The sequence below is a fragment of the Rhincodon typus genome, chromosome 1, assembly GCF_021869965.1.
Source record: "Rhincodon typus isolate 14 chromosome 1, sRhiTyp1.1, whole genome shotgun sequence".
NCBI lineage: Eukaryota > Metazoa > Chordata > Chondrichthyes > Orectolobiformes > Rhincodontidae > Rhincodon > Rhincodon typus.
Genome location: NC_063332.1, coordinates 147,450,578 through 147,462,182, shown reverse-complemented (window position 1 = coordinate 147,462,182; position 11,605 = coordinate 147,450,578). Strand labels below are relative to the sequence as shown.

At 39.0% G+C, this 11,605-nt stretch overlaps 1 protein-coding gene across 1 annotated transcript in view; it reads right to left on the bottom strand.

Annotated features, from left to right (window-relative positions):
• The window catches only part of LOC109929705 (protocadherin Fat 4), a 381,732-nt gene that overhangs the window by 357,972 nt on the left and 12,155 nt on the right, over nucleotides 1-11,605 (bottom strand). Inside the window, exon 2 of the mRNA XM_048609430.1 lies at nucleotides 5,094-7,982. Within this exon, the coding sequence (XP_048465387.1) occupies nucleotides 5,094-7,982 (2,889 nt within the window). The remainder of the gene's footprint in view (nucleotides 1-5,093; nucleotides 7,983-11,605) is intronic.

Below are 11,605 nucleotides of genomic sequence, written 5' to 3'. Positions count from 1 at the left end.
TATTAGGTATAGTTGTCATTGAGTGCTGGTTAGGAGTTAATAAGTAGCAAAGATATGTACTACGAATGGTGTTCCCCCAACATTAATTGCAGTGCAGTGTTGAATGCAGTGGGGCTGCCACACAATATTACGTACGTTTTACTGTACTTATAGAATTATAGAGTTTTACAGCACAGAAAAAGACCCTTCAGTCCAACTCGTCCATGCTGATCAGATATCCTAAATTAATCCAGTACCATTTGCCAGAATTTGGCTCATATCACTCTAAACCCTTCCTATTCATATATACCCATTCAGATGCCTTTTCAATTTTGTAACTGTACCAGCCTCCACCACTTCCTCTGACAGCTTATTCCATGCGTGCACCACCCTCTGTGTGAACAAGTTGCCCCTTAGGTCCCTTTTAAATCTTTCCCCTCTTTTCTTAAACCTATGCCCTCTATTTTTGGACTACCCTGCCCCAGGGAAAAGACCTTAGCTATTCTGCCTATCCATGTCCCTCATGATTATGTAAACCTCCATAAGGTTACCCCTCAGCCTCCGAAACTCCAACGAAAATAGCCTGAGCCTATTAGCCTCTCCCTTCAGTTCAAACTCTCCAACCCCAGTAACATCCTTGAAAGGATTCAGAATAGATTTACAAGTTTAACAACATATTTCCTATAGCAGGGATACTAGATTTGAATGCAGTGCTCCAAAACTGGCCTAACCTATGTCCTGTACAGCTGCAACATGACATCCCAACTCCTATATTCAGTGCAGCGACCAATAAAGGCAAGCATACCAAATTCCTTTTTTACTACCGTGTTTACCTGCGACTTCACTTTCAAGGAACTATGAACCTGCACACTAAGGTCTCTTTGTTGAGCAACACTTCCCAGGACCTTACCATTAAGTGTATAAGTCCTGCCATGATTTGCCTTTCTAAAATGCAACACCTCACATTTATCTAAATTAAACTCCATCTGTCACCCCTCAGGACATCGGCCCATCTGATCAAGATTCCAGTTTATCTGAGGTAACCTTCTTCACTGTCTACTACACCACCAATTTTGGTGTCATTTGCAAATTTACTAACCATACCTCCTATATTCACATCCAAACTATTTCTATAAATGACAAAAAGCAGTGGACCCAGCACCAATCCTTGAGGCACACCGCTGGTCAAAAGGCCGGCAGTCTGAAAAACAACCCTCCACCACCACAGTGTGTCCCCTACCTTCAAGCCAATTTTTTATTTAAATAGCAAGCTCTCCCTGGATTCCTTGCTAAACCAGTCTACCATGTCAAATGCTTTGTTGAAGTCCAAATAGATAATGTCCACTGTTCTGCCTTCAATCTTCTTTCTAAGTTCTTCAAAAAAATCAATCAAGTTAGTGAGACACAATTTCCCATGTACCAAGCCATGTTGACTATCCCAAATTTGTCCTTGCCTTTCAAATACATTTAAATCCTGTCCCTCAGAATCCCCTCCCACAACTTAACCACCAATGACATCGGGCTCACAAGTCTATAGTTCCCTGGCTTTTCCTTACTACATTTCTTAAATAATGGCATCATATTAGCACCTTACCTGTGGCTATCCATGATAATAAATATCTCAACAACGGATGCAGCAATCACTTCCCTAGCTTCCCACAAAGCTCTGGGATATACTTAATCAGGACCTGGGGATTTATCCACCTTTATGCATTTTAAGATGTCCAGCACCTCCTCCTCTGTAATATGGACACTTTTCAAGATATTACTATTTATTTCTCTAGGACTGGAGGGTTGCAAATGTTGTGCCCTTAATTCAAGAAGGGCTGTAGAATAAAACCTGGGAATTATACGCCTGTGAGATTAACATCTGTAGGTATCTTACTTGAGAAGATTCCGAGGGATAAGATATATATGCATTTAGAAAGACAGGGTTTGATTAGGAGTAGTCAGCCTGGCTTCGTGCATGGGAGATCATGCCTCACAAATCTGTTAGAGTCTTTGATGAAGTGACCAGGAAGGTTGATGAGAGCAGGGTGGTAGACATAGTCTATATGGATTTCAGTAAGGCCTTTGATAAGGTTCTACATGGTAGGCTATTCTGGAAGGTTAGATCGCATGGAATCCAGGAAGAGTTGGCAAATTGGATATACAATTAGCTTGATGATAGGAAGCAGAGAGTAATAGTGTCAGGATGCTTGCTGAACTGGAAGCCTGTGACTAGGGGTGCTGGGCCCATTGCTGTTCGTTATCTATATCAATCATTTGGATGAAAATGTAGAAGGCATGATTAGTAAGTTTGTGGATGACACTAAAATAGGTGGTATTGTGGACAGTAAGGAAGGTTATGAGAAATTGCAGCAGGATCTTGATCAGCTGGGGAAGTGGGCTGAGAAATGGCAAATGGGGTTTAATATAGATAAGTGTGAGGTGTTGCATTTTGGAAGGTCAAATCAAGGTAGGAAATTCATGGTGAATGGTATGGCCTTAAGGAGTATAGTGGAACAGAGGGATCTTGGAGTTCAGGTGCACGGTTCTCTGAAAGTGGAGTCACAGGTAGACAGGGCAGTGAAAAAGGCTTTTGCTACACTGACCTTTATCATTCAGGGCATTGAGTATAGAAGTTGGGAACTTATGTTGCCGTTGTACAGGATGTTGGTGAGACCGCACTTGGAGTATTATGTTCAGTTCTGGTCATCTTTCTATAGGAAGAATGTTATTAAACTGGAAAGAGTGCCAAAGAAATTTAAAAGGATGTTGCCAGGACTCAAGGGACTGAATTATAGGGAGAGGTTGGACAAGATAGGACTTTTTTTCTTTGGAGCGTAGGAGACTGAGGGGGGAATCTTATGCAAGTGTATAAGATCATGAGAGGCATGGATAGGGTGAATGTACTCAGTCTTTTTCCCAGGGTTGGGGACTCGAGGACTAGAGGGCAACAGTTTAAGGTAAGAGGGGAAAGAATACGTAAGGGCAACTTTTTTTTAAACACAGAAGGTGGTACGCATATGAAATGAGCTGCCAGCAGAAGTGTTGAAGCGGATACATTAACGACATTTAAAAGGCATTTTGGACGAACACATGAATAGGAAAGGTTTAGAAGGATATGGGCCAAATGCAGGGAAATAGGGTTAGTGTAGACGGACATTTTGGTTGGCACGGACCAGTTTGGGCTGAGAGGCCTGTCTCCATGCTGTAGGACTGTATGACTCTAAATTCTCTTACTTCCATACCCTTCTCCCCAATACTGTGCAAAATATTTGTTTGGTATCTCAATCATCTCCTACGGTTCCACACAAAGATGGCCTTGTTGATCTTTAAGGGGCCCTATTCCCTCCGTAGCTACCTTTTTGCCCTGAATGTAGTTGTAGAATCTCTTGTGATTCTCCTTAACCTTACTTGCCAAAGCTATCTCATGACCCCTTTTTGCCCTTCTGATATCCATCTTCAGTATACTCCTACCGTCCTTATACTTACTGGGTCATATGACATGTCCTTTCCAACCTCACTTACAAGCCCAACTTCACATTGTGGTAGCCACCCGTCATGTTTACAGGATCCTTATTCTGCATATACTTTTATCACTACTCTTCACTCTCAACCCAATAGTTACTGTGAAGGAGTCACAGGTTTATGACAGAAATCATTTCTCAGGAAGAAGCAAGATCTAACTTTGTGGCAGTATAATAACACTATGTTACAAGACATGGCATGAGACAATCTTTGGAAAATTTACTCGCTTTTCACAGTTTACACTGCACATCAGAAAGTTCTTGTAAACATTTCCTTGACGTTTTTTTGAAGTCGTTATTATGTACATGATATGCAAGATTATTACATCAGTAAAATTCCTTACCTTAATATTCTACTTCTAATTTTTTTTTAAAATTCCTGCTCTGATGTGGAACCCAATAGGAAAGAGTAGCAATCATAATGTCAACCAATTAAATTTGTGTTCAACTCAGAGGAGAATCAGGATTCATGTGCTTAATTTGCAGTTACATGTTATAATGCCATTCACACCTTACATGTAAGACATTTTGCCTATAAAGTACAAAATAAATTCACAGGCTGTGATGGAAGCTTCAGGCCTCTTCCTATCAAATGCCTGGCAGGAATGCTGCTATCCTAGTGCATGGTTCTATCGCCAGACATCTGTTTCTCTACATTGCATCATTTGTATAAAAGTTCACAAACATTTCATAAACGTACATCCATTTCTAACTTCACACTGTTTGTTCTGATTTAAGTTATAAAGCTACTCCATTGACTTCATTCAGTGTTCAACAGACCTGAAAGCAATCTAGGAATGTACTTAAGATTAGGTTGTTCTATTTTTCATATAGTGATGGATAGTAAGGGATTAATTTATCTTGTATGGTGTGAAGTGAGACACCAATGACTCACTTGTGGATTTGCCTTTTGTAGATTATAGGGTTAACTTGATTCACAAGATAAAATTACATTTGTATTCTACATCATGTCATACGTTGGCATTCCTAGTTACCAGTTATTTATATCACTATTTCCAGTTTTTAGAAGTAGGGGACCACATGCAAAACATTTAGAACCCTCCGCTGCTAAAGTACTTGCATCAATAAAGAAGATAGAAACTGGATGGAGTGAATGAGAATGTTTACTGATTAACAAAATTTTCTATCATGCAGACAGTTAGATTATCCATGGATATTACTTCATTGCAAGTTTGCCAAAGTATTAAACTATAGCTTTGCTCTGGATAATTTCATGACTTTTAAAGGAGATGGAAGACAGAAATCAGTTTTACGAAAACTTTGTTCAGCGAGGAGTGTGGATACCAAAAAGAAAATTAATTGTAGCATTTTATTACTATAAACCTTTGTTGTAACATTCTCCCACACAGTAACAGTCAGTGTGCTCCTCCCATTGTTAAAAGGCAAGCTTACAAAAATATATGCTGTTGAAGAAACAAATTGCCTCTGTTATGATGGTTAAAAATGGTACTTATTAGTCCACTTACTTCAAAACTCAGCAAACTCATGTAATCTTTAAGGCAGCCGAACAGAATAATAGAAATTCTAACACAGATTGGCCCATTATGCCTGTAGATTATAATTTAAATAAAATCCACTTACCTCTGCTTTCTGTGTTCTAGGAAAGCTAGAAGATTTTTCTACAGCGTAAACATCCACAAGGTACAGATTTGGACCTCGCTCTCGATCCAACACAGCAGCAGTTTGAACGACACCACTTCGGTGCCCTATTGTGAAAAGCCGTCCAACCGATTTTCCCCCACAGCGAACTGAAACTATGTAATACTCCAGTAATGCTGAAGAATCTTTTGGGTTTGCTGCCTCTAAAGAGATCACACTGGTACCCACAGGCTCTCCTTCACGTAAAATGGTGATGTATTTTGGCTGAGTAAAGACAGGTCCATCTACACCCTGAAGAATAACAGTCAGCTCAGTGCTGGTTGTTCTTTTCTCTGGTCCAAAGTCTGAAGCTGACACAACAAGATGGTATGTGAGTCTAGAAGGAAGTAATGGCGCTATTACTCTAATATCTCCATTATATCGATCCATCATAAAGGTGTCACTATCACCACTAACTAGTTCATACTCAACCTCTCCATTTGGCCCTTCATCTAGGTCTACAGCCGTGATGGTCGTGAGAATTGAACCCATTACGAGAGCACTATCAGCAACTAGAGCATTTTGTGATACAAATACAGGGGCATTATCATTCTGGTCTGTCACTAAAATAGTGATATTCTTTAAAGCAAAACGTCTGAAATCTAATGGAACTGCCTGATCAATGGCTTTAATGGTAAGTTCAAATAGATTGGAAAATTCACGGTCAATCTCTGCGTTGGTCCGCAATGTCCCATCAGAAGCACTGATTACAAAATGGTTTCCCCTCGGTATTTGCTGGGCTATACAATATTGTAACTCTCCATTAATGTCAGCATCAGGGTCTTGAGCAGTTATAGTCAATACAGATGTACCAATAGGAATATTTTCCACAATAGACTTAAAAATATCACCAGGCGGAAACCTCGGTGGATTATCATTAAAATCTCTAACTTGGATCACGACAGACATTGTTGAGGACCTTGGTGGCCTTCCATTATCTTTAGCTGTTATGTTCAAATGGTAGACAGATTGGGTTTCAAAGTCCATTTTTTTTGCAAGGAAGATACTACCAGTATTATGACTAATGCTAAATGTTCCATGATTGTTACTTCCTGTAATGCTATAATGGATCTCAGCATTGTCCCCTGAATCTGAATCAGTAGCAGTTGCAGATTCTATGAGCTCTCCAACTCGCATATTTTCTAATGCATCAATATACATCACAGATTTAGGAAATGAAGGAGTGTTGTCATTTTCATCTAGCACCGTGATAACTAAGGCACATGTGGAACTCAAAGGTGTAGTGCCCAAGTCCACCGCAAGGAGAGTCAAAGAGTAGGAAGCTGTAGCTTCATGGTCCAGCTTTCCTACCAATGTCACCTGTCCTGTGGTACTTTGAATTGTAAATTGTTCTTCTTCATTCCCTTCAATGATATAGAAATTGACCAAAGCATTACTTCCCTCATCAACATCTGAAGCACTGACACGAAGTACTTGCGTTAGATTTCCGGCTGATTCCGATATTGTGGCCTGATATATGTCTTTAGTGAATCTGGGTACATTATCGTTCATATCTTTGATGTATATCTGAACAGTAGCATGGTCCTGGAGAGGGTTTGGTAATCCTTGGTCTGATGCAATTACTGTAAAGGTGAAGACTGCAGCCCCTCTTTGTCTCATTAAAGCCTCCCTGTCAAATTTGTGTATACTTGTAATTTCCCCAGTGACTGCATTAAGGTCAAAGTCAAGTTGGGCTGTTTCAAGAGTATATTTCACTTCGCCATTAAATCCAAAATCATTGTCTACAGCATTGACAAAACCAACCGTTGAGCCAGCTTTCTGCTCCTCCTCAAAATGGAAGACATAATTTGTGCTGTTGAATAAAGGTCTATTATCATTTACATCTTCTAGTATTATTGTTACATTCACAGTTGCACTCAGAGGCTCCACTGCTCTGTCTGTAGCAACAACCATCAAGACATAATGGCTTTGAGATTCACGATCCAATTCCGTCTTAATATACAATTGTCCATCGGGAAAAATGCCAAACTTCTTTTCTCGGTTTCCTTGCATAATATCATAGGTGATCTCCCCATTCACTCCAGAATCTTTGTCAGAAGCCTGGACTTTGAAGAACCTAGAGTTCACAGGTTCTGCCTCTGAAATTGTGACCTCGTATGAAAGCTGGTCAAATACAGGTGAATTATCATTCACATCATGCACATAGACAGTCAAAATCAAGCTAGACGAACGCTGAGGGACACCCATGTCAGTTGCTATTGCCTCCACTTGATATGAGCCTGCATTGATGTCAAGTGGTCCATTTAAAGTCACTATTCCAGTTTTCTCATCAATGTGAAAGAGGTCTTTAGGATTCTGCCGCAACGAATATGAAACCATGCCATTAATACCTTCATCAGGATCTTCTACTTCAGCCTGGAAAATAACATGTCCCGAATTCCAGTTTTCAACTGCATTAATATTTTCAACAGCATGAGGGAATCGTGGAGAATTATCATTCAGATCCTTGACGGTGATATTCACCAAAGTCTCCCCCGTCACAGTGCCACCACTTGCAACAACTTTTAACTGGTAAAATGCTTGGTCCTCTCTGTCTATGGTGCTGGCAGTGTTAATTTGACCCGTTGATTCACCAATGGTAAACATCCCCTTCTGGTCTCCTGAAGTAATAAGGTAAGTGATGTTGGTATTAAGATCAAGTGTAGATGCAGATACAGTGCCAACAAGTGAACCAATGGCAATATTTTCAAATATTACAAAACTGTAGCTGCTATGGCTGAATGATGGTGGATTGTCTTGGGTGTCAATGACAGTGATGGTAACAATGGCTGGATTCTGGGACCGGAGATTTCCACCATCAGTGGCAATTACCTGCAACCAAAAGTCACACAGAAAAAAAAAATTAAAAGAACTTGATTAAAATCACAAACAATTTTTCTGACTCCTTTTTTTTCCCCCTTTGAATCTTTCACAGGATGTGGATATTGCTGGCATGGTCATCATCAGTCGCCCATTCCCAGATCTCCTTAAACTGAGTGGCTAGCTGGGTCATTCACAAGACAGATTTCCTTTCATAAAGGTCATATGTGACAAGATGAGTAGTGAACAAGCTTGCACCTCAATTTTCCCCAGTCTCAATCATGTCACTGTCGGAAACGTTGAATATGCTGTTAATCCAGTCTTGATATGAACCCAGGTTCAAAAGGTGAAAAACAGATTCAACAAGCACATTGTACTACTGAATTATATTTGACTTCTTTTTTCCATTGATAATCAAGTTCTATTAGGGTTTTTTTTGCTTCCTAGTATCATGGTTAACTTGAGAGAATTGCACAAAATTAATAATCTAAACAAGGAACTTATCAACAGATGATCTTATATATTCTAATCATCAAACTCGCTTGTATACATTCCTTTCCTTTTTTTTTAAACTGATTTTTTAAATCTATGGCTTGATGAACTGGCTTCAGCCCTTCATTAGTGTTCCACTGAAATTGGGCTTAAGGAGAGCATGTTGCATTGTGCAAAAAGGATTGAAATGGTTCTTTTCACCACTGGGAAATACCTGAACTTTCTCTTGCATTTCCCTGCAGTACCAACAACTTGCACTTATATAATGGCTTTACATTGTAAAATAAAAGCCCCTCCAGGACTTTGCATGAGTCAAATAAAGAGTTATTAAGGCAGGTGACTAAAAGCTTCAACTAATAGGTTATAAGCACAACCTTAAATCAGAAAAGAGTGGTGAAGTCAAAGAGGTTTAGGGGCCAAATTCCAAAGCTTAGGGCTGAGGCAGCTAAAGGCATGACCTCCTGTAACAATGTGAAAGAAGGGGCAGTTACTCAGGAAACCAGAGTTGGAGAAATGCAAAGATCTTGGAGAACTGTATGGCTACAGAAGGTTTTGAATATAGTTAGGGTGAGTGCCTTTGAGTTGTAAAATCGAAGTGTTGATGGACCAGGAGCCAGTGTAGGTCAACAAGTACAAAGGTGATCATTGAGCAGATGATGAGAGACTTAGGACAGGAGTCATTGAGTTTTGGAGCTGGAAGGCCAGACGCCATCCAGTACAGCGTTAAAATAGTTTATTGTGGTGATAACAGAAGTTCAGCTAAGGGTTTTAGCATCAGCACCAGCAGGCAGGCTAAGGTAGCGTTAATTGAGGTAAAAAGGCTCTTGTCTACTCAACTGGGGCAAAAATGCTGAAAATGGATTGAGGAAACACAAGAGGCAGTGAAAAACAATTTGTTTCTCTGTCATTTTCCTGAGATTGTAGCCAAACTTTTGTTCATTACTAAATAGAGGTATTGACATCTTGAGAAGTCTGGACAGAGCAGATAGTGAGAAACTGTTGCCACTAGTGAAAGGATCAAGAACCAAGAGGCACAGATTTAATAAATTTGGCAAAAGAATCAATGGTGATGTGAGGAGCAACATTTTCACGTAACGAGCAGTTAATTTATGGAATGCATTGCTTGAGTGCGCAGTGCAGGCAGAGTCAAGTGAAGCTGTAGAAAGGGAATTGAATCAATAGCTGAAAATGAAGCATTTGCAGAGCTATGGGGAAAGGATTGGGCGTGGCACTGGGTGAACTCTTCCTTCAGAGGACCAGCATAGATATAATGGGATGAATGGCTTCCTTTTCTGCTATAACCATTCCATGCTTAGGATGGATGGATAGGAAGGCAGATAGATATTTCACTCTCCTTCAGTATTGAGATGTCTGATTTTCTCAGTTTTAAGAAATGTGTATTAAAATTGGAAGACATGAAGAGGAAAATGATTATTGAATACTTGTAATAATATTAAAATTACTTTTTCAATCAAAAAACATAAAAGGGATAACAAAAAAGCATGTAACGGAGAAAAATATACATTTGTCAAGGATGTTCGTGACAGCATCTTGCAGTTCTGCAACCCCTAATCCCTGAGAGACCTAGGGAGCAGTTGCATGGGAATACTACCACATACAAATATCAATTCATGTCAAACTTCATTTTGTTGCAGAACTCTAATGCCTTTCCTTCACTGTTGCTGGATCACAATTCTAGAACGCCTTCCCTAAGTGCATATAGCATACAGTGGTTGAAGAAATAGTTTCACTGACACATTTACAAGGACAATTAGGACAATAAACACTGGCCTTTCCAACGATGTTCACACATCACAAATGAATAAAGATAGTATTCAGTGACCTCAATATAAAACAAATTCTTAATTACCACAAACACAATTTAGTTTTTGAGTTGAGGAACAGTTCTGTATGTATAATCAAGTGACCATAATTTATATTTCTACTTAACCCTTACTGAAACACAGAATAGGAAATATCGGTCCAACCCTGCCTGATAGTACAATGGTCTTAGAGGGTGAGGGAAGCTTAAAAGCACATCTACCTCCAGCCTAGTCATCTCAGCAAATTAGGTAAATACAGAGACTAATTCAATGGCTTTAAAACAAAATAAAGTTGTTGATCTAATTTATCCACTCTTTAAGCATGTTTCCTAAAAATAATGCACTGTTCAAATAATTTGAATGCACACTAACATTTTCGCTGAAATAGGTGAAAACCAGAGAATCACCTTCCATTTCTAACCTGGGGAAATAACTCATAAATGATAATGCCGCTTGTGCAAATGGAAGGTTTGAAACTGGTCTTTTTGACATGAAGATGAAATATATCAAAACATCTGTATGTCCATTTCGTCATTAAGGAAATGATTGTGTGCTCATTAAAACGGTAGTCAAAATGAAAAATAAAGGAATTTCATACCAACATCCTAAGCACTGGACTTTTGTAGCATATGACTTCAAGTTTCAGAAGTTAAGAGTTTCCAGTACAACTCATCTCTTATTTGCCTTTAGCAATACAAATTTTCAAGTAGTTGGTAGTATATATTTGCCAAATTGTGATGTCCAAACTCTAAGCAACAGAGAATATGAATATAGTTTATCATTATTCACTTTTATTCAAATAGTACACTAGTATCATGCAGTAAGTTTCAATGTATTTGTATAAGGAATGTGAAAAATCTGGTCAGTTAAGCTTTCTTACAGGAATTTGGATTCTAAATTAAAGTGCTTGAATCAAACCACTACACTCAAGAGACAAGAAAATTAACGTAAGGTTTTGACGTGCAATTCTTGGTATTTGTATTCTTCCTTTACTTTACAAAATCACTGGGTATCTTTTGTGAAGGATGTAATTACTTCTTTTGCTCTTACATTGTTTTGACATTTTAGATGAATTTTGAATATTCACTTCAAAAAATCTGTGAAAGCATAAATCTAAACAAAAAGTGTCTCTGGTTATAAACAATATTTTTAATGCGCAAAATGTCTCTGTTTTATTTCCTTCACCTGACCATTTAGATTTCTTTGGCCACTGAACTTGGCTGCAGCCAAAGGGGAAAACCCATTCTAGACCTCCTTCAATGTCATTTATAACTAGATGTTAAGAGTTGTGTAACTGTGGCTTGGCAACATTATTGCATT